General features: G+C 39.4%; 1 protein-coding gene across 6 annotated transcripts in view; it reads right to left on the reverse strand.

Moving 5' to 3' along the window:
- The window catches only part of GALC (galactosylceramidase), a 51,222-nt gene that overhangs the window by 25,268 nt on the left and 2,100 nt on the right, over positions 1-23,854 (reverse strand). For 3 of the 6 annotated variants that reach the window (XM_043472707.1, XM_043472706.1, XM_043472712.1), the window contains exons 2-7: positions 14,729-14,797; positions 14,406-14,469; positions 12,763-12,876; positions 8,153-8,292; positions 6,080-6,118; positions 4,205-4,335 (exon numbers count right to left, since the gene is read on the reverse strand). In XM_043472707.1, the coding sequence (XP_043328642.1) occupies positions 4,205-4,335; positions 6,080-6,118; positions 8,153-8,292; positions 12,763-12,876; positions 14,406-14,469; positions 14,729-14,797 (557 nt within the window). Of the gene's footprint in view, positions 1-4,204; positions 4,336-6,079; positions 6,119-8,152; positions 8,293-12,762; positions 12,877-14,405; positions 14,470-14,728; positions 14,798-14,965; positions 15,523-23,854 lie in introns of those variants that run through there. The other 3 variants (XM_043472708.1, XM_043472710.1, XM_043472709.1) reach the window with 2 other exon arrangements.

Genomic DNA, 23,854 nt, shown 5'->3' on the forward strand with positions numbered 1-23,854 from the left:
CCCTTTTCTAGCATATGAGAGGAGTCAACTGAAATATATATTTCAACTGAAAGTGTATATTTATTGTTCCAAGAGTAAAATACTGTCATAATGATGGTTGTGGAAGTGACTGATTATTGAATATAAAAACAATTAAGAAATTTCAAATGTAAAATAGAAAAGAGGCTAACAGTATAAGAATTAGACAGCACATGAACTCCAGGGAGAAAAGTGTATACTTCTTAAGCCAACAACTATTGACAAAAAATTTAACAAAAATACAAGCAAAATAACAGAGATTGAATCATATCACGATTCTCATCTTTGTGGTTTGGTATAGTAGTATTCTTAACATTAAAAGAATGATTGCGAAGACCTATTTTACTCTGGAAAATTCTGAAGGAGATGGGACTACCAGACCACCTTCCCTGCCTCCTGAGAAACCTGTATGCAGGTCAAGAAGCAACAGTTAGAACAGGACATGGAACAATGGACTGGTTCAAAATTGGGAAAGGACTACATCAAACTGTATATTATCACCCTGCTTATTTCACTTATATACAGAGTACATCACATGAAATGCCAGGCTGAATGAAGCACAAGCTGGCATCAAGATTGCCAGGAGAAATATCAATAACCTCAGATATGCAGATGATACCACCCTTATGGCAGAAAGCAAAGAAGAATTAAAGAGCCTCTTGATGAAAGTGAAAGAGGAGAGTGAAAAAGTTGGCTTAAAACTCAACATTCAAAAAACAAAGATCCATGGCATCCAGTCCCATCACTTCATGGCAAATAGATGGGGAAACAGTAACAGACTTTATTTTCTTGGGCTCCAAAATCACTGCAGATGGTGACTGCAGCCATGAAATTCAAAGATGCTTGCTCCTTGGAAGAAAAGCTATGACAAACCTGAAGAGTGTATTAAAAAGCAGAGACAGTACTTTGCCAACAAAGGTCTGTATAGTCAAAGCTATAGTCATGTATAGATATAAGAGTTGGACCATAAAAATGCTGAGCACTGAAGAATTGATGCTTTTGAACTGTGATGTTGGAGAAGACTCTTGAGAGTCCCTTTGACTGCAAAACCAAACCAGTCCATCCTAAAGGAAATTAGTCCTAAATATTCATTGGAAGGACAGATGCTGAAGCTCCAATACTTTGGCCACCTGATGTGAAAAGCTGACTCAATGGAAAAGACTCTGATGCTGGGAAAGATTGAAGGCATGAGAAGGGGATGACAGAGGATGAGATGGTTAGATGGCATCACTGATGCAATGGAGAGGAGTTTGAGCAAGCTCCAGGAGATGGTGAAGGACAGGGAAGCCTGGCATGCTGCAGTCCATGGGTCACAGAGAGCTGAACATGACTGAGCGACTGAAAAACAACAAACTTTAGTTTTTAGTTATTTAATTCCATTTAGGTCATGAATCTTTTTAAGAAAAAAAAATCCTACCTGGGAATTAATTATCCTAGTAAAGATGAAATAAGGCACATCAATCTGGTGTTCCATGGTTTCATAAGGAAAAATGAATATATAATAAAGAATATAAAATAAGGAATCAGAGGAAAATGAGAATACACACGGCTTTCATTGAATCACTGACCTCAGGTGAAAATAGGCACCTATTCAGTATTGTAAAAATACACAACAGATACTCAAAAAGAAAGCTAGCATCTAACAGGGTTAAGAATTCATGTTCTGGAACTATAAATCCCAAATTGGAAAATTAACAAACTTTAACATTTTGATGATCTGATCTAAGTCACTTCAAAGTCATGTCTGAGTCTCTGCGACCCTGTGGACTATAGCCTTTCCAGTTCCTCTGTCCGTGGGATTCTCCAGGCAAGAATACTGGAGTAGATTGCCATGCCCTCCTCCTGGGGATCTTCCCGACTCAGGGATCAGACACGTGTCTTTTACGTCTCCCGCACTGGTAGGCAGGTTCTTTACCACTAACACAACCTGGGAAACCCTTATTCTATATCCCAGAACTTCATTCTATGATCATAATATTCAGTTTTGACACCTCAAAGAAATGCTAATTTTAAGACTCATCTAGTTATCACTCAGTCAAATGTATATCTGGTATGTCTCTGGTAAAAATAAAAAATATTTATATAAAAAATAATACCTTGTAAAATAATATGCTATTATGCATTATGCTATTATGCATTATGCATATGCTATTATGCATATGATCTCTAGATATTAAGATTATGAGTAAGTTCCAACTCTATAGTTTTCTACAGTTTCCAAATTTTCTATAAAGAATATGCATTATTTTTAAAACCCCAAAAAACATATCTTTCAAAGCTATAGTAATAGGTATTATATCTCTCATTCAGAAAATAAAGAAACTGTTACATTTTAAACCTGAGTGATCTATCAAATGATCTGAGAAAAGAGGGGTAGAACTGATACTAAAACCCAGGTCTCTTGTGATGCCCAGATCTATAGTTCAACAAAATAATGTAAAAGTTCTTTAAGAATATAATTTTTAAATGCATATAATTAGGCAAAACGTCTCTATTATTTCATGGCATGATTTTTCAAACTTTAAATGACAAGATTAAGGTCACTGAAAGTAAACCAAAGTTTATCCTATCAGAAAAACATATGTGTATTACAGGAGAAATAGAACTTATAGACGAGGTGGACTGTGGTAGCAGCCCAGTTTTTTCTGAAGCTCCCCACAAAACTCCTCCTGAAACCAAACAGACCAATCTGATGACGGAAATTAAAACCCACAGACGATACGCCCATCAAAACCGGGTGACAGCGAGTCCCCAGGAGTCCTGCAGCGTCAGGATCGGCAGAGAGAACGTGGGAACAGTGGGGGTGACAGGTGACCAACAGGTGCTCATTCCACAGGGGCAGGCCCCACCCTGAGCGGGAGCACCGGCATCAACCAGCTAAAGGGCAGAGGTCCTTCACAGGCTGGAAACTGGGGCCAAGGCCCAACAATAAAGTCACTAAGAGGTTAACACAACGCTGTGACAGTGTAAACCGGACTGGTCCAATAGGAACAATGTGAGCTACACAAGGTAATGTTAAACCTTCCAGGAGCTACGTTTTTAAAACACAAAATTTTAATCATATATTTTGTTTAACCCAATATACCCAAAATACTATCATTCAACACATGTAATCAATATGAAAAATCATTAATAACTTACTTTTCTATTATTAATATATCTTTAAAATTTGGGTGTGTGTTTTACACTTATAACACTCCTCAGTTCAGACTAACCACATTTCAAGCGTTCCATAAACACCTGTGGCTAGCGGTCCCCATAGTAAACAATACAAACTGAAACTCTTAACTATTTCAGAAATAGGCAGCAAATAATCTAAGCTATGGATTTTCCAGTAGTCATGTATGGATGTGAGAGCTGGACCGTAAGAAAGGCTGAGCACCAAAGACCCTTTTGAACTGTAGGGTTGGAGAAGGTGCTTGAGAGTCCCTTGGACAGCAAGGAGATCCAACCAGTCCCTCCTACAGGAAATCAGTCCTGAATATTCATTGGAAGGACTGACGCTGAAGCTGAAACTCCAATACTTTGGCCACCTGATGGGAAGAACTGACTCACTAGAAAAGACCCTGATGCTGGGAAAGATTGAAGGCGGGAGGAGAAGGTGATGACAGAGGATGAGATGGTTGGATGGCATCATTGCTCCAACTCATGTCCACTGAATCAAACTCTGGGAGATAGTGAAGGACAGGAAAGGCTTTGTGTGCTGGGGTCACAAAGAGTCGAACACCACTGAGCGACTGAACAACAACAAATCCTTTCTGGAATGGTAGAGTCTCCCCATGAGAATAAGCTCCCTGAATTAGAATCCAAATCGAGCAAGACAGGAACACTTAGGGTGAGGGAGAGACAACACTGCCTTCATAATTTCTAAATTGTAAACACTACTCTGCCCCTTAATCTAAATAAAATCATGTTTTGTATTTCTGAACACTGACACAATATTTCAAAAGTCATCAATACATTATTACATTGTCATAGAAAGATTCCCAAAATACACCAAAATACATACCTTTCAAAGAAAAAAAGGAATGAAGCATCATTTCTATATGCTTTAGTTAAGTAAATACAAGAAAGCAACCTTCTGCAAATACAATCAAAAGGGGAGAAGCAGACAAAAACAAAGGTGCTGTCGATAGTCAGAGCAACCAACAGAAACTGTTCACTCTCAGAGTAAAACATTCCTTACCCTATTACATCAATCACCTTCAAGAGCTCAGGGTCGAGCAGCATAGAAGCAGAAATGGGCTCCCAGAGATTATCACTCGCTATGATTTTCACGTGCTGGAGGCCTTGATGGTTCAGCATTCTTCTTAACACCTTTCAGAGAGATAAGCAGAACACAGGAAAGGTTAAAAATGAGTTTTCAGCTGCTGACTTACGACCAAGTGAGCTGAAGTGTCTTCAGATTCAACAAGCAGGATGAGACTGTCAACATTATTTCTCAATAGAAATGCGCCCCATGTGGAGAGGTAAAAAAGCACTATCACTAAGATAATCTACTTCATGGGAATGTAAAAAGAAATGTGAAATGTCAAGTTTGGGAAGATGAGCGCTCCTCACTGCAGCAACACGGTCTGCCTGACTACAGGGCTGCACGGGATACGGGCGCTAGCTTGGCTCTGCCCCGTCTTCCTGCTGCCCTCATCAGACCTGTACTCATCCTACTCCCAGCTTGCCACGGGCGACCCTGCGCTTCCGTCTTACACTGCTCCACTGGCCCCTCCACAGCCCCCCACCCCCACCGCCGCGCTCACCCGTCCTGGCAACGCCTGCCCCCTGCAGGTAGCTTTGAGTTGCCTGGCTCTGGCTGCAGTCAATCCTCTCAATCTACGCCCTCTCCTCCACGCAGCTAGTGACTAAATCGTGCCGTTAATCCAAAACATACCGGCCTACTGATGGCTCAGTGCCCCTACTGGTCTAATCCATCTTTCTCCACTTGCTCTGCCCCCAAACCCCTTGACCTCTCAGTCTTCACGTCTTCCCAATGGCATGGTCTGCCTTAGCAACTTGTGGAGCGCCTATCCATCCCAGCTTGAAGATGCCAGCTAGGCTTTAAAGAGAATTCCCTGACCCTCAAGTGCAGGCATTGCCTCCTCTCTGCACCTTCTGACAAGCCCTCTATGTGCATTATTCTGCTAAATAAATCATGACTGATTTTTCAGCTGGTCATATGAGACTCTACAGCCCCCAGATGTGAACTCTTTTTGGGGAGAAAACATACATTTTATCCTTGTATTCCAAGCATATATACAATGTCTGACAAACTAGGTGTTGAGTAAATGCTTCCTGGCTGACGGATTGAATAAATAAACAAAATAAAGTTAGTGGATATTACGTGCTTAAGAGAATAAGACACTCAATTTAAAGAAAAAAAAATAACTGAAAGAAAATGTGACCACGAAGTTCTATTTCTTAGAGAAAAGACATATAAAACAAGACAAACAGAACTATAAAGTAAACCAGAGAATATCTCCACTTGAAAAGTTAAACTGCCATTTGTTTTCCAGTGATGGAAAGGGTTATTACTCTCAGATTTTCCTTTCCTAAAAAATAGCAACAACAGTAGCTACCCCTTAAAGGAGACAGTTAAGAAGTAGAGATAGATACACATTTAGGGAAAGTACCTCAAAAAGAAACACACTTTGCAAATATTAGTTGCTATCTATTTGCTAATCACAAATAGAAAAATACAACACCCTCCAATGTAACAGGCATTCCAAAGAAAACAAGAATGAGATAATATACTACAAATTTGATACATGACAATAAAAGAAAAATACATTTCTTGAAGTTCTAAAAATCTAAATGATATAGTTGTTTCATAACAATTATCATAATTATATAAATATTGAACTTTTAAATAGAAAAATACACCACAACTCTATCGACAAAGGCAATTTTTGGGGGGATTAAAAGGAATTATATAATTTTATGTTACAACCGGCAAATCACATCACTGTGCTGTAAAAAATACAGTGTTCCTCCTACTGATTTCCATGGAACTATAAAGGAATTTTTCACTAATAACTTAAAGATAAAAAGATTTTAAAGTTGTACAGACCTTGATATAATTAATGTCAAATGCCCTCTCATTCCAAATCTACAAAACAAAAAGTCAAAATGTCAGAATTGTAAGATTTTGTGTCAGAAAATAAACACTACCACTAAGATGCCTCTTCTCTCACCATCTTTCATATTATCTGGAAAGCCATTTTTCTTACTTAATAGAGTGTCCTACTATTACATTTATAGATATTTATAAGACAACATAACTTTTAATTAAAATAGTATTTTTTAAAACCTTAACATATTTGGAGGGTATTTTTCAAAATGTCACTTACTCCAGAGATTTCTAAAAGTGGACTGTTGAAATCAGTCCATAAAGACCGGCGAAGCAGTGTATGCCAGGAACCACAGCAGGCACTGGGCCCTCACCACACCTAGGACTGTGGCAGTCATTCTTAGCAGTCCCTACACTTACACCTGGAAGCCAAGGATGAATAAGGACACTGCACAGGACTCATGTTTTTAGCACACACAGAGAATCACAATGATGTGCTACATCACGAAAGCAAACTCTTAGTGAAGACAGATAAAAGGAACATGCACAAATCTCTTAGGCTTAGAATCACATAGCATGAGGTTTCAGTGTTGAAACAGAACTTCGCTAAGACTTTCATTTTGCACCTGAGAGATGGGCCTAGGTTCCAAATACTCTTTTCACTCCAGTGATTCTGGTGGTGGTGGTTCAGTTGCTAAGTTGTGTCCGACTCTTGCAGCCCCATGGACAGGAGCCCACCATGCTCCTCTGTCCATGGGATTCTCCAGGCAAGAAGACTGGAGTGGGTTGCCATGCCCTTCTCCAGGGGATCTTCCTGGCCCAGGTCTCCTGCACTGCAGGCAGATTCTTTACCAACTGAAAAGTGATCTGATCAAAGAAACTTCCTTACCATGGCACGTGGTTATGAAGAGTCTAAAAGAGATGTGAATAACCCATTTTCTAACAGAAACATTTTCTGTGACTTTACCATAATAGAATGTTGCAGGACTCACACCTACATTTAGTTTCACTATGGGTTAAAAATATTTGTGTTCTCAAACACAACAGACTAATTTTCAGTTATAGTCTAGAGAAGCATAACAAAAACAGTGTGTCCCTGCTTCCGGCTTCCTGCAGCCCCAGTCTGCCCTCAGGCCCCACACCGCGTCTAGGATCTGCAGTGAGCCTGCGGCAGCGTCCACCCCTCTCACCCAACTCCTCGAGGGCTTATTAACCGTGCTGTCCCCAGACACGTCAGTCACAAAGCCTGCAACACAGCAGCGGCCCTGTCACTGCTGGCTAACTCCATGAAAGCTTTTAAAACCAGTTTTGACAGCATATTTACTACCCAAAGTGTATAGAGACCCACTATGTGTGTGTATAAGGCTCCGTAGGGGCACAGTGCAGGGTGAGGCACGCCTCCAGCCAGCCAACAGACCAGCTAGAAACACAAGATGCTATGTCTAGCATTTTTAAACCATTAAAAACTATTAAGTAACAACTCAGGACAAGGGTAGGCATATTTCTAACAGCCTGCCTAATCAGACCCACTATTCATATTTTTTACAGCCTGAAAGCTAAAAATGGATTTTACAATTTTAAGTAGTTACATTTTAAATGGTTATATAATTACCTACATAATATCCTTAATATTGCCTTATGATCCACAAAACTTAAAATATCTACTCTCTAGCACTTTTAGAAGTCTGCTACCCTCTACTTTAGGACCACAGAAGATTGAGGGAGCAAAATGAGATTAATCACTAAACTATAAAAGTAAACACATTATTGTTTTAAGAATTATTAACAGAAAAACGAGGGAAAGTTTAGAAGAAGAAGAATTTGAGCTGGGGTGGTACCAAAAACAAAAACAGTGCAGAGAGGCATAAACTACATACAGGTTTCAAAAGTGGGAAGATTTGGATGGACAGAGAGGAAGGATCAATGGTGACATAGAGATAACTTGTCAACAGACATCAACAGAACAAATTAGTCTCAGGACACAAAAATGTCAACAAAGTGCCAGAAATTACTTTTAAAAATTATAAATAAATGTGCAAAGCCTAATCATGTTCTGAAAAATATATTACTGACTCCGATATAATCAATGTCCAGATCGTGATAATGCTTGGACCCCACAATCCAGGTCACGATGTAGTAGGCGGTCAGCTGAAGATTGACGTAAGGCCAGTTGAAGCCCTTCCCCAGCCATCCGGGGAACGACCACGGCAGCCCTGTGGAGACGAACAGGCAGAGTTGGAGCAGGTACAGCTGTGCAGCACCACGAAAACCAGAGCAAAACAAACAGAAAGGAACCGACGCGGGCTAAGCACACAGCCAATGATGGTCTGACCAAAGGAAAGATGGCATACCAGGCACAAACTCTCAAAATCCCTTCCAGCTTACGAACATAATATTTCCTTACTGATCCTGAGAGTCAGGTTCCATGATTCTAAGTGCTCTTTCAATAAAAAGAAATAAAAAAAAAAAACAAAAACCCTTTTCTCAATGATATTTACCAACAGAAACAAATGTAACATATAATTTAATATCCCCACCCCTGCTAAAAAGATATTCAATGTACAATTTTTGTTCTCTGAATGCAAATCAAAGAGTTTTGAAAGGTTTATGCTTAACCTGGTGGTGACTCAGACAGTAAAGAACCTGCCTGCAAGGCAGGAGACCCTGGGGTGATCCCTGGGTCAGAAAGATCCCCTGGAGAAAATGCCTGTCCACTCCAGTATCCTTGCCTGGAGAGTTCTACGGACAGAGGAGCCTGGCAGGCTACAGTCCATGGGGTCACGGAGAGGTGGGCATGACTGAGCAACTAACACTACGCTTAACGACTTCTGTGAGGCAAGTACAACACAAACTCCTCACTCACTACCACATCTTCTTACGACTGGAAGCTATTAAATACTAAGGAGTAAGGTAATCAGATTTTGCAAAACTAGTTTTTCTTTATGGCAACATAAGTGCCAGTGACTCAATAGGGAAGTATGCCGTTGTTGTATGTTATTGAACAAATAACCCACATTCTTCTAATACCCCAGTTATTATTAAGTTTTTTAAAAAAGAGAGAGAGAAAAGCAGCACTAATTATGATTCTAAATCCTAATTCTCTTACTAATATAGTAAAATAAGGTCAACATTAAGTTCCTTAACTGTTAATATGTTACCAATCTAGTTTACCACTGAAAAAAATTAAAATCAAAATGACAAAATGCTTATTTTTCTAAACTCTAGAAGAATGCCTAAGTTGTACCTACACAAGAAATGTGACATTAAAATAATGGAATGTTTTAAAACAGTGAAATCCCAAATACATTCTGAAGGCCCACCATGAGTAAGTCTTTGTTAGGAGAGGGTTCAGCCTGCCAGATTTTCTGCATTTAAATGAGAACTGACCTTGAAAGCAGCCCAGGGGTCAAGTATGTGCTGAAGTCAATGATGCTTTTTACTGCTCAATTTCTGAAAACTCTTACAAAAGTCTATTTAGAAAGAACACACTGACTCCTCATTTTTTTAACTTAGAAAAACTTACACTTGTCCTTTGATGGTTGAAAATGATTTTTAAAATAACGTGAAGTTAACCCCTATAAGTTAGGACCATCAGCAAGAAAAAGAAATGCAAAAAGGCAAAATGGTTGTCTAAGGAGGTCTTACAAATAGCTGAGAAAAGAAGAGAAGCTAAAGGCAAAAGAGAAAAGGAAAGATATACCCATTTGAATGCAGAGTTCCAAAGAACAGCAAGGAGAGAAAAGAAAGCCTTCCTCAGTGATCAATGCAAAGAAATAGAGGAAAACAACAGGACAGGAAAGACTAGAGATCTCTTCAAGAAAATTAGAGACACCAAGGGAACTTTTCATGCAAAGATGGGTACAGTAAAGGACAGAAATGGTATGGACCTAACAGAAGCAGAAGATATTAAGAAGAGGTGGGAAGAATACACAGAACTGTACAAAAAAGATCTTCACGACCCAGATAATCATGATGGTGTGATAACCCACCTAGAGCCAGACATCCTGGAATGTGAAGTCAAGTGGGCTTTAGGAAGCATTCTATGAACAAAGCTAGTGGAAGTTATGGAATTCCAGTTGAGCTACTTCAAATCCTGAAAGATGATGGTGTCAAAGTGCTGCGCTCAATATGCCAGCAAATTTGGAAAACTCAGCAGTGGCCACAGGACTGGAAAAGGTTAGTTTTCATTCCAGTCCCAAAGAAAGACAATGCTAAAGAATGCTCAAACTACCGCACAATTGCACTCATCTCACATGCTAGCAAACTAATGCTCAAAATTCTCTAAGCCAGGCTTCACCAGCACATAAACCGTGACCTTCCAGATGTTCAAGCTGGATTTAGAAAAGGCAGAGGAACCAGAGATCAAAATGCCAACATCCATTGGATCATCAAAAAAGCAAGAGAGTTCCATAGAAGCATCTACTTCTGCTTTATTGACTATGCCAAAGCCTTTGACTGTGTGGATCACAACAAACTGGGGAAAATACTTCAAAAGATAGGAATACCAGACCACCTGACCTGCCTCTTAAAGAATCTGTATGCAGGTCAAGAAGCAACAGTAAGAACCAGACATGGAATAACAGACTGGTTCCAAATTGGGGAAGGAGTATGTCAAGGCTGTATACTGTCAACCTGCTTATTTAACTTATATGCAGAGTACATCATGCGAAATGCTGGGCTGGATAAAGTGCAAGCTGAAATCAAGATTGCTGGGAGAAATATCAATAACCTCAGATATGCAGATGATACCACCCTTATGGCAGAAAGGGAAGAGGAACTACAGAGCCTCTTGATGAAAGTGAAACAGGAGAGTGAAAAAGCTGACTTGAAGTTCAACATTCACAAAACTAAGTCATGGCATGTGGTCCCATCACTTCATGGCAAATAGATGGGGAAATAATGGAAACAGTGACAAACTTTATTTTTTGGGACTCCAAAATCATTGCAGATGGTGACTGCAGTCATGAAATTAAAAGACGCTTCCCTCCTTGAAAGAAAAGCTATGACCAACCTATACAGCATATTAAAAAGCAGAGACATTACTTTGCCAACAAAGGTCTGTCTAGTCAAACCTATGGTTTTTCCAGTAATCATGTACGATGTGAAAGTTGGACTATAAAGAAAGCTGAGCGCCGAAGAATTGATGCTTTTGAACTGTGGTGTTGGAGAAGACTCTTCCGAGTCCCTTGGACTGCAAGGAGATCAAACCAATCAATCCTAAAGGAAATCAGTCCTGAATATTCATTGGAAGGACTGATAGTGAAGCTGAAGCTTGAAAACTTTGGCCCCCTGATGCGAAGAACTGACTCACTGGAAAAGACCACGGGAAAGATTGAGGGCAGTAGGAGAAGGGCACGACAGAGGATGAGATAGTTGGATGGACATGAGTCTGAGCAAGCTCCAGGAGTTGGTGACGGACAGGGAGGCCTGGCGTGCTGCAGTCCATGGGATCACAAAGAGTCAGACATGACTGAGCGACTGAACTGAACTGAAGCCCTAAAAATGGATCTCAATAAATCACATAATTTAGCCTGAATGTGTAAGCCTATTTGAAATAACCAAGGTCATTTCAAATGATTAAAGTATGCTTCAACTGTGTGTGTTTGAAATCTTTTATAGATCTGTACACTGCTATAGGAGAACAGCACAAGGAATATAGTCCCATGTGAGAAATTATCCTGCCACTAGAATTTAAGCTCCACAAGAAAAGTGACCACCACATCCTTGAGGTTCAAAACAAACAACAACAAAATCACTTTTGTATGCACCTCTTCTAGAAATGGGATCCACTACTGTATGTAACACCCCATTTTGCAAGTGAGTTGAGATATACTGCTATCGACTAGAAACTGGCACCTCCACCTGCCTTACAAGGATGAATCGTGTGCGCTGTACTGCTGATTTTCAACACCCACTGCAAGGAGTCAGGGTGGAGAGCAGAAATGAGGCACTCTGGGATACATACTCTCAGGAGCCCACCTTATGAGCCCAATTCTTGTATCTCCTCGTCTCCAGAAAAGCGCTGAACTCCTTCATGGGGATGCCTGCTCCTTGTGACCAGCAGAAACCTTCCACGAAAGTGTGGACCTGATTGCATGTGCTCCCCTCACCAAAACCACATACACACCGACCCCCCCACCTCTCTGGGGGCGCTCTTTTCCTCCTTCTCAAGTGCTGTCTCCCGTGCTGCAATCCTCATTTTGCCCCAAAGAAAACTTAACTCGTAACTCTCACATGGTACATTTCTTTAAGTTGACACCGTTGCATATACAATATACAATCTTATAAACACTGTCCTTTTACAAATTTTAATGAGACATTCTGTTGAGGAAATTAGTATAATACCACAAAAAAAAGAAAAACACAGAATAGACTTAGGTTCTAAATATGATTTTGACGGTTACTAATGTTCCAACCTTAAGTCAGTGGTGTAACTCTCTAAGCCTCCACTGCTTCTGTAAAATGAGAAGACAATGCCTCCCTCCAGAGGCAGGATAAGTATCAGACACTATACATGAGCAAAGGAAGACGCATGCCCGGCACATGCTTGGCTGCTGGTAGCCTACTGGCAATGTTAACCACAAGATTAGCTCTTCAGCAGTAACAGGTACTCCACACACAATTCAGAACTTTAAAATTAAAAGGGAGCAGGCTACAAAAGTATGGCAAACCTCACTTCTTACCTATGAGTGTAATATTAGGGTTTCGCTTCTTAGCTTCCTTCATTAACCACCATTCATATCCTCGGAAATAATTCTCATCTAATGCGTAGTGCATGTGGGAGGGCTCTGTGCCATCTGAAGGGAAGAGAGCAAAGCAGAAGGAAACTATGAATGGTGCTTCATAGGCCACACTCTACACACACAAACATATTGCAGAGAAGTAGGTTTCAGTTCCAATCCTGACCTGGGGCACCTAAGAATCATCTTATAAAACTTAAAGGTAGATGATCAAAGCGTATTACTGCACTTTTCCATTACCCTGAGCATCACAAAGGTCTTAAATAATAAACCACAACTTTCTATCATAAGCTGTGAGTGTTATCAGCTTATACAGTTGAAAATTTCTAGGACTAATATCCTGCTGGGAGTTGGTCTCTCAGGTTTTCAAATCCCCACGCCCAGCTCTAAGTTCAGCCCACCTCAACTTCTAGCATCTCAATCCCAGACGTGAGTCCTGAGCTGCTAAGCTCCAATTTCCAAACCCCGTGCCTTGGGCCTATAACATGCCTCCATAAATCAAGACAACAGAATACTGAGAAAATAGGAATGAGCACACTTTCCCATTGTAAGAAAATTCTATAGTAATCTCTATAGGGTGTCTAGGTAGGTAAATAACATCAATCCTCACATGTTACCATGTTTCACAAACATCTGGCCTGGGAGAGGCGCCCTAGCCCTTTTCTTCTTAAACATAAAAATCAGAATTCACAAGAACTACCTGCTTCTGTATCTCTATCTCTAATCTAGCTTCAGCAAATGAAGATGGCCAGCCATTATCTATTCTGCAAAAAAGGGTTTCCTGATAAAATGCATGTCTTCCTATAACAGCTAGGGGATGGTTTTGTTATGGGGTTTTCTTTTGTTTTTAATTTGCATTTTTCCCTTCAGCATAAATTAAATACCAATACCACCATGCAGATATATCTATTTAACAAAAATTACTTACAAGTCACTAGCAGAAACATGGGCATATAGACAATTCTCTAAGGTTTACTACAATGGAGTCTAATCTATAAAAAAATAAGCTATATATAATCATTGAGAGAATTTTCTTCTTCCCAAAAACCAGAGACCTAAAAAATTTTTAATTGACTGCATGTTTTACACAAAGCCAATCAAAATGATGACAATAAAGACTGCAAATTTACTGGTTAAAATTATTTTATTTTTAAAGGACAAAAATGCTGTATCTCTGAAATACCAATTATATTTTGCCACATATTTTATTTAAAGCTAATAACACCTTTTTTTTACATGTTTAATACGTTAAACTTACTTCCTTAAAACTTCTCAGTAAAATTTCACTCTCTCCCTATTCTCTTTCTAGTGACTATTAGTTTATAAAAAACTGTGGATTTATTTACTACTGATTCTTCAACTAAATAAGAAATCTAAAGTCCACAAGCTGCTTTGTATGAAAAAATACATGTGTTGATTTAATATTTTTAAAATAACTATAATGAAAAAGGAACAATAAAGAACAATCTAAACAGTAATCAAAATCAGAAATGTTGGCATTATTTATATTCTGAAACCACAGTCTATGAGTTTAGGTACAGGTTCAAATATTGGAGGCAAACATCCCAGTCCCCAAATCCTCCTACCTGTTGTCTGCCCATCACCACCTATTTCAACTTTTAGAATATGCAAAGAGGCACCGAAGTTTGGCTGGGGAAAGAAGTAACAATATTTACAGTGTGGTTCATTATATGAAGGATAAAACATTTCAAGACAATTACTAATCACTGCCTTTGATTTTACAGATAAGAAAACCAAAGCAAAACTTCAAATAGATAGCAACTTATTCCAAAAGTAATCTACCAGATTTTTAAAAACTAGAATTGTGAAGATGCTAAAGACTATTGCTGAAACTCACAACAGTTTCTAAAATATCACAGATACCATTAAATCATTATTTGTTCACTACCTTAAAGAGATAATCCAGTATTTCAGAACGGTAGGGCTCTGGGTAATTTACTAGAAGTCGGGAGGTTGCCTAAAAAAAAAAAAAAAAGAGTTTTCAAAAGCATAAATAAAGCAAATATAATCATAAGCACTTAATCACGGTGTTTATGCATGCCATGCCACCTAGCACGTCCACAATTAGCCAGCTCTTGGGCAGCACCGAGCTGTGGGAAGTCGTTTCCCAGGTTCTTTGTTCTACCTTTGTCTTGCTCATCACTGGGTAAATAGGGCTGATGTCTGTCCAACAGCTAAAACACAAGTTCCCAGCAACAACCACATTTCTCTTCTACTGAGATGAGGGTTGGTGACGGTTGGCTGGGAGGTTAAGGTTGCTAAGTCTATTGATGAATCTCATTATTATAGATTTATCTTGAGGACCTAGACTCAGAGAGTGGTTATTAGAAGAAATAAAACAGTTTCTCTACCTCAAGACTGTTTGTCACCTACAATATCTGGGGGCCAAGAATGGGAAAGACGAATCTCAGGCAATTTTTCCCTCAATATCTTGTAGGAAAATATTACAAGCAGCAATTCTAAGGAACCTCTACTCTCCTCAGTCTTATTAGAGATTTATAGGTGCCATCTCTTGCTGTTAAGAATGATGACACAATGGTCCCCAGGCCAGGCTGTATAGGAAACCTCACACAAGACTGGCATAAGCACTATTTACAATAGCTAGGACATGGAGGCAACCTAGATGCCCATCAACAGACGAATGGATAAAGAAGCTATAGTACATATATACAGCGGAATATTACTCAGTCATAAAAAGGAATGCATTTGAGTCAGTTCTAATGTGATAGATGAACCTAGAGCATATTATACAGAGTGAAGTAGTCAGAAAGAGAAAAACAAGTATCATATATTAACGCACATACATGGAATCTAGAAAGATGGTACTGGTGAGCCTATCTGCAGGGCAGCGATGGAGATGCAGACACAGAGAAGACTCGTGGACACACTGAAGGGAGGAGAGGGTGGGACAGACTGAGACAACAGCATGGAAATGCACACATTGCCACACGTGAAACAGCCAGTGGGAATCTGCTGGGACTCAGAGCGCAAACCAGTGCTCTGTGACAACCGAGAGCGGGGGACGGGTGGGAAGTGAGAGGGAGGTTCAAAAGGGAGGGGACACATGTATACCTGTGGCTGATTCATGTCGTATGGCAGAAACCAACACAACATTGTAAAGCAATTATCCTCCAATTAAAAATAAATAAAAATTTTAAAAGACTGGCATCAAAATGCATGGATAAAGAAAGGTGGAAGAATAAAGAGATAAAAGAATTTCCCTCCCCTCAAGAGCTTTCAGAATAAAGTTCAGATTGTTCAGTTTTATACCCAAATTCCTTAATTATTTGGATTCTCACATCATCTATGTAGGTATAACAGACTAATATATCTTTCTTCTGTCTCCATTACTGCCTTGCAAATAGGTTCATCAGACCATCTTTCTAGAGTCCATATATATATATTAATATACAATATCTGTCTCTTTTGGACTTACTCCACTCTGTGTAATAGGCTCTAGGTTCATCCACCTCATTAGAACTGACTCAAATGTGTTCCTTTTTATGGCTGGGTAATGTTCCATTATATTTATGTACCACAGCCTCTTTATCCATTCATCTATCAAATGTACTCTACACCCTCATCTGACCAAATCCAGTCCAAGTTTTCCGGTCAAACTCCACCTCTTCAACGAAGAATCCCCTCTGCTCTTCCTCAGCGTTGTGACGTAGGTGCCTCTCCTGTGGACTGTGGCCTCCCTCAGCAACAGGTCCACGGTGCTACCATTAATCCCTCTATCCCCGCACCATCATCACTGCTTCACCTCTAAGATCCTTGGGGACAATGACTGGGCCTCATTCAAGTTCATATCCCCATTTATTCTCTTATTCAATAAGCATTTATTTAATATCTCTTTTGTTATCATTTGCTTCACCAGTACAGGCAACATAATATAGTCTCTGAGTCCATGGAGCTGGAATCCTGATTACATCATTTACAAGCAGTGTGACCAAGGGCAAATTATCATTTGCCAAGGGTCGTCTTACTCATTCGGCTGTCCCAAGACTAAATTCAGATATAGGCAAGGACTTAGCACAGTAGCAGGCACATAGTAAGCTCTCTAGAGATGACAGGCATTGTATACACAAATTGCTTTTAAAAATACAGTCACTTCCTCAAAGAGCTTACAGACTAGTAGAGGCTCAAACATTAAAGCGAATGAGTGCTGTATGTGCACGCTAACCTGGTCCTGACCCCAGGGAAACAATGCTGCCTGCTCTGCATCATGCCGACAACATATACTGCTGCTAGAAGAGTGTGTTTTGCTGTCTGGAGCTTGTTTTGCTCTCTATGCTCTTCCATCCTTAACAAATAAGGGGCCAACTTTGAGCAATCATACCACGTCATTAGGATATTGCCAGCTGATAGTCACACCCAGTGCAAAAGCATTAGTTTTATCAACGGCAATAGTTAGCAGTATAGCCAAGTATTGAAATGTACCATGAAGCAATAACAAATCACCAAATTATTGCTACTAATCATGCTCCCTAAATAAGGCCTGGAGTTGTTTATAACAACCTAGGATGAAGCCTCAGCACAAAAATTGGAAAACAGTTATGTTCTCAATAAATAGCAGGCACTGAATGTATTTTTCACTTAAAATCCTTGGATAACTTCCTTCCCCCTAATGTATGAAACAGAACGATATTAACCAAAATTAGTCATGTTATAGATGCCATCTTTTGATCTTTGACACCTATCCTCACAATGTTTCGACCAGGGAGGTATCACTGTGTGCCCAGAAAAAAATCTGAGCTACAGAGAGGTTAAATAACCTGCCCAAGGCTGTACAGTGAGTGACAAGGAGGCCCAGAACAGATCCCTGGCAATCTGGTCTTAAGTCCAGGTGCACCACACTGCTTTCCCTACCAAATACGCAGATTAAATGAGAATATTCCAAACACTTACTGCTACAAACTGTGCTACATCCCGGAACTCCAGAAAGGAGTGACGTGCAAATGTAGTATTGCAATCATTTTCATTCAATCAGTATTTACTGAACTTCTGAGATGAGTAATACATTACACATAGGGACACTATCAGAAAAGAGTTTCCTGTTCTGAGTTATGAAACAAACCTCATTTTAAACAGTTAATAAACATAAAACAACAAAAGATTTCCACTTTGAGCAAGTTAAACAATGGATTTAACATCAAAGTAAAGGTGTTAGGACATGATGAATCCTCATTTTATGAAATACTGGCTATTCTAGGTTTAAACCACCAAAATAAAAAAGAGAACAATAGTAGTAAAGGATAAATACATTAGCACATTAGTCTACTGTTTATCTTGAACTATGTACCAACACCTATGAGTAAAGCTGCAACATTTGGAAATAAAAGTGTAAAAATCAGCTGGCTTAGGGAAAAGATTTTTTGCCCAGAGCAGAAGGTCAGATCTGCGATCAGACTAAAGATTTAGTCATCCACTGTCTTTTTCTTTCTGGAGTGCAAGGGCCTAACTGAAGTTCTGATTGCCCAGGAATCCACTTTTCAAAAATAATTATGTTTTATGGTATGTCTACTTAAAACTAGTCATCCAAATCTCATTGGTAACTTGAAACCTTAGAGTTTTGCTAAGTTAAATGATGGAAATTCATTACACACATAATTTCCAAATAATATAAAATGCTGCAACATTAATTACTGAACACAGGTTTATCTACTTTTGGTTTCTTATTACAAAGAAACAAAAGATATTTAGATCTATCAGTAAACACATCCTGTCACTAGAAATTAAGGTTTGTAAGAGTTAAGTACTCTAATTAATATATGTAATTAAAATACTAGAAATAATATGAGAAACCAAGAAAAATAGGATGTATCTTGGCTAAGAAAAGGTATGAGGTAGGGAGATATATTTCTGATAAGGGAAATGAAAGTAATTTTGTCCTAGAATAGACAAAATGAATGGATATAGAAGCTGGGAGAGGGAATATTACCTTGTGTAGTCAAGCTGGCTAAAAATGAAATTATAAGGATTTCTTTAATAAATAGCATACTTATGAAAAACTAAAAATTATTCTTAATCTTCTAAAATGACAAATTTTTATTAGACTATTGGTCTGTTCTTGATAAGCTTGGGAAAGATTCTTTACCTTCTAAGGAACCTACGTAGGAAATGAAGATTCAGATATTATCAAAATAATATTCTATGCTTCACATTATCTTTATCAAATCTTTACTTAAAAAAAAAGAAACCCTGAGTCTTCTCTATTAGAAGAGCTAAGGTTGTGGGTGGGGATGGTTAAACTGGGTTTAAACTATGTAACTTTATATATTTGCCTGTGAAGTTCTTGTCATTTTGGTTAAATGGATAATTAAGTATTGTTTCACAGTGACCAATGACCCTATTTAATCAAGTGTTTTAACATCTTTTTATTTTTGACAAACTTCCCCAAATAAATTCTAAATGAAGTCTTTTTGACCTCATATTAATTTCTTGCGATTTCTCCAGATGGGCCCTGGACATCTCAAAGATGTGTTCTTTCTCCTTATAAAAAGACATGAAACTAATTAGGCTTATTTGCCATGTTAAACTGCATAGCAAGCATTGTCAAGTAAGATCTAATGCTAAACTTTCTTTAGTCGATATTTGTATTGATACATGTTATTAACATACATGTTCCAGAAATTACATGAAATTCCTAGACATCTGCTATGTCCTGGTATAATGCTATCACTTGCAAATCTAGTTATTATCTTAAAATGCTATAGGTTACAGAATAACCAAATTTCCTTATCAACTGAATTACAATGAACTTTATCAGATTTTTAATATGCCTGTGTTTAAGCCTTTTTGTCATTTACAGATAGTTATTGCTTTACTAATGTTTTGGCAAAAATGTTCTTCCAAAAGTGCTTCATCTTCAAGACTTTTGGAGAGAACTCTTCGCTTAAACTACAGGATTCTGATAACTTTCAGATCATATTGATGAACTAGGTAAGAATTTACAGAACTCTAAAGTAAAACAAGAATCATAAAACTGCTAACAAAAGATCAAGATCAATAAGAATTATAGGGAACTGAATGAACTGATGAGGATAATTATAATTTTTATGACTTTTTATCCAAAACATTGTTGCTTCTTGAATGTTTTACTTCTTCCAGATTTGTGGAAAACCTTTTTCCTAACTTGTCTATGACTTGTAGCAATTTGCTAAGTGTATCCTTGTAAACAAAAATAAAACAAATTTCTCCCTATCTGATCCCTCCAATATTCAAAAACTCTTTGTGAGTATTCTTATTTTCATAGCAATATAATTATTTGCATAAGTTTACTAAGAATCTGTCCTCCTCCTAACAGGAAACAACTAGAAACACTGGTTATATTACCAAGGTTTTAACTAACATGTCATATTTGAGAGAGACCTACATAGACTCAGATATGACCAGATTTTAAAAATTTAGGTTAACCTATGGAGTCAATTCTTCAGAGCTCAGCTTTCTTTATAGTCCAGCTCTCACATCTATACATGACTACTGGAAAAACCATAGCTTTGACTAGACAGACCATTGTCAGCAAAGTAATGTCTCTGTGTTTTAATATGCTGTCTAGGTTGATCATGGTTTTTCTTCCAAAAAGCAAGTGTCTTTTAATTTCATGACTGCAGTAACCATCTGCAGTGATTTTGGAGCCCCCAAAAATAAAGTCTGTCAGTTTCCCCATCTATTTGCCATGAAGTGATAGGACCAGATGCCATGATCTTAGTTTTGTGAATGTTGAGTTTTAAGCCAGCTTTTTCCCTCTCCTCTCTCACTTTCATCAAGAGGCTCTGTAGTTCCTCTTCACTCTCTGCCATAAGGGTGGTGTCATCTGCATATCTGAGGCTATTGATATTTCTCCCAGCAACCTTGATTCCAGCTTGCACTTCATCCAGCCTGGCATTTCACATGATGTACTCTGCATATAAGTTAAATAAGTAGGGTGACAATATACAGCCTTGACATACTCCTTTCCCAATTTTGAACCAGTCTGTTGTTCCACGTCCAGTTCTAACTGTTGCTTCTTGACCTGCATACAGATGTCTCAGGAGACAGGTAAGGTGGTCTGGTATTCCCATCTCTTGAAGAATTTTCCAGTTTGTTGTGAACTACACAGTCAAAGGCTTTGGCATAATCAATAAAGCAGTAGACGACATTTTTTCTGGAACTCTCTTGCTTTTTTGATGATCTGACAGATGCTAGCAATTTGATCTCTGATTCCTCTGCCTTTTTTAAAACCAGCTTGAACATGTGGAAGTTCACAGTTCACATACTGTTGAAGCCTGGCTTAGAGAATTTTGAGCATTACTCTGCTAGCGTGTGAGATGAGTGCAATTGTGCAATAGTTTGAACATTCTTTGGCACTGCCCTTCTTTGAGCATATAAAGAAACATGCCCAAAGCTTTCTATAAAGAAAGCTGAGCGCCGAAGAATTGATGCTTTTGAACTGTGGTGTTGGAGAAGACTCTTGAGAGTCCCTTGGACTGCAAGGAGATCCAACCAGTCCATCCTAAAGGGAATCAGTCCTGAATATTCATTGGAAGGACTGATAGTGAAGCTGAAACTCCAATACTTTGGCCACCTGATTCGAAGAACTGACTCACTGGAAAAGACCCTGATGCTGGGAAAGATTGAAGATAGGAGGAGAAGGGGATGACAGGATGAGATGGTTGCATGGCATCACCGACTCAATGAACATGAGTTTGGGTAAACTCCGGGAGTTGGTGATGCACAGGGAAGCCTGAAGTACTGCAGTCCATGGGGTCACAGACAGACACGACTGTGTAACTGAACTGAACTGATGGAGCCAATGTCAGTGAACTCTGTACCATCATTTTGGCTGCAGTCTTCAGGCAAGAATACTGGAGTGGGTAGCCGCTCCCTTCTCCAGGTGATCTTCCCAACCCAGGGATCAAACCCAGGTCTGCCACATTGCAGGCGGGTGCACCGCAACCCACTGCAGTGGGCTGCAGGCATGGCAGTCCACTCCAGCATTCTTACCTGGAGAATCCCCACGGACAGCGGAGCTGGGCGGGTCACAGTCCACGGGGTCACAAAGACTCGGACATGACTGAGAGACTAAGCACAGCACATGGAGCCAATAGAGCTCCCTGGAAAATCAGCCTGGTAACTGGCTTATAGGGGTCCCAGGAGCCTCACCAGCTAAGTAAGAAAGGGCACTTCTTGGCAGATGCAGGAATCTCAGAATGTTGGTGGACCTCGAGAAGAAAGGAATTCACCCAAATCTATCAGGATTGCAGAGAAAGTCTGATGATAAGTTCACGGCTTGGCTTCCTAGCCTTGAGAGAGATTTATAATAGCCCAATCTGTGATTCCTTGTGAAAATGTCCAACAGAGCACGCTTAAAATTATTATTTTGGCTGCACTTATATAATCAGGGCAAGTTTAATAAGACTATACTTATTTTGCAAGCAAATTAGCTTTATTTTGGTTATCTCTAATAAAAGGTGGAAGTAAGGGGTGATGATAGAGAGAAAATTATATTTCAGTGAAGAGCTAGAGTACCCTCTGCAGATTATCGTACTGTAGCCTTCCAGGCTCCTCCGTCCATGGGATTTTCCAGGCAAGAATACTGGAGTGGATTACCATTTCCTTCTCCAGGGGATCTTCCCGACGCAGGGATCAAACCGGGGTCTCCTGTACTACAGGCAGACTCTTTAACATCTGAGCCACCAGGGAAGCCCAGTATCAGATTCTAGTCCTATTAATTGTCTTTGAGGTTTGTTTTCTACCTGTAAACTGGACCGAATACTGAATTCTTTTCACTCCCTCCAATATCTGAATACAACATTCCAAACTAATGTTTCTTTTTCCCACCTTTCTGACTTTAAATTATTAGGAACTAAAATTTCCCTTTTCCTGAAGTTATGCAACCTAAAGTGTTCTAACTTTATACAAACTCCAGAGAAATTACAACAGTTCATATCTGAACAACCTTCATGCCTGTTGCTCTGTGGACCACTCAGAAAGATCCCCAGAGATAGTCAAACTCAATCCAGGAAGATCTATGATTGCTACCATCTGTCCCCACTCCATCTGAAGATGTTCTACATCTAGAAATCACAACTGGCTGCCCTCAGGATTCAGAACAGGTTTACAATCTGCTCCATTAGCCATTGTTTTCTTTTGTTTTCATAGAAATGTATATTACATAAACTGAATCAAGTATTTGCACCATATAGACCTAACCTTGTAAGCACACTTGCATCACTGTCTCCTGAAATGAGACACAACCCTTTAACGGAACTGACCGTGGCTGGGTGAGATATGGAGCATTCCACCAACCCACGACAGACTCAAACCCACTCATATCAGATGACCCAAAATGTTAATCACAGTATTACCTAATCTTTGAACAGATTCCTCGGGCCCCAAGATCACTCACCTGGTTTCAAGGTGTGACCTTTTAAGCTTAGGACAATGGCTACCAACTGGATTGCAAACTATTGACTGTAGTATAATTACGGGAGTGCTACTATAATCCTTTCTAAATTACAACAGGCCCTATCCCTTACTTTCAGTAAATCAGCTATTCAGGCAGTTTAAGGTCCTCACCACTTACTCTGATACCTAGGCATTAAGGGTGGCTTGTAGTGCAATCCCCAATGGTCAGGATTTTTCTTTTTTGTAATGTAGGTGTAGGACTCAAGCTTTGATTGCAAAGCATCCACTTCAAAGACGTATCCACTTCCGAGATGACTGTCTCAAATAAACACACTGCAGCCAAAGAACCCAGAGCCAAGTTGACGCTGGGGGGAGTGGGGACTTCTTTGCCAGATCTCAGTCAGTTTAACTGACCATCATTAGGGCCACTTTTTCTTTCCCTGAACTTTAAGTTCCCACACGTAAGGTTTCAGTTCACCAGTGAAAAGTAAGCCACAAAGCCCAAGACCTCCACCCTTGACCCTAATGAAAGCAGAAGCCCAGGCCCACACCCTCTCTCTCTCTCTACCTACAATCACCAGGTGTGACCCAGGTATGCCATGTGCTTTCCAGAACCTATAAGTAA

The sequence above is a fragment of the Cervus canadensis genome, chromosome 6 (assembly GCF_019320065.1).
Source record: "Cervus canadensis isolate Bull #8, Minnesota chromosome 6, ASM1932006v1, whole genome shotgun sequence".
In the NCBI taxonomy this organism is placed as follows: Eukaryota; Metazoa; Chordata; class Mammalia; order Artiodactyla; family Cervidae; genus Cervus; species Cervus canadensis.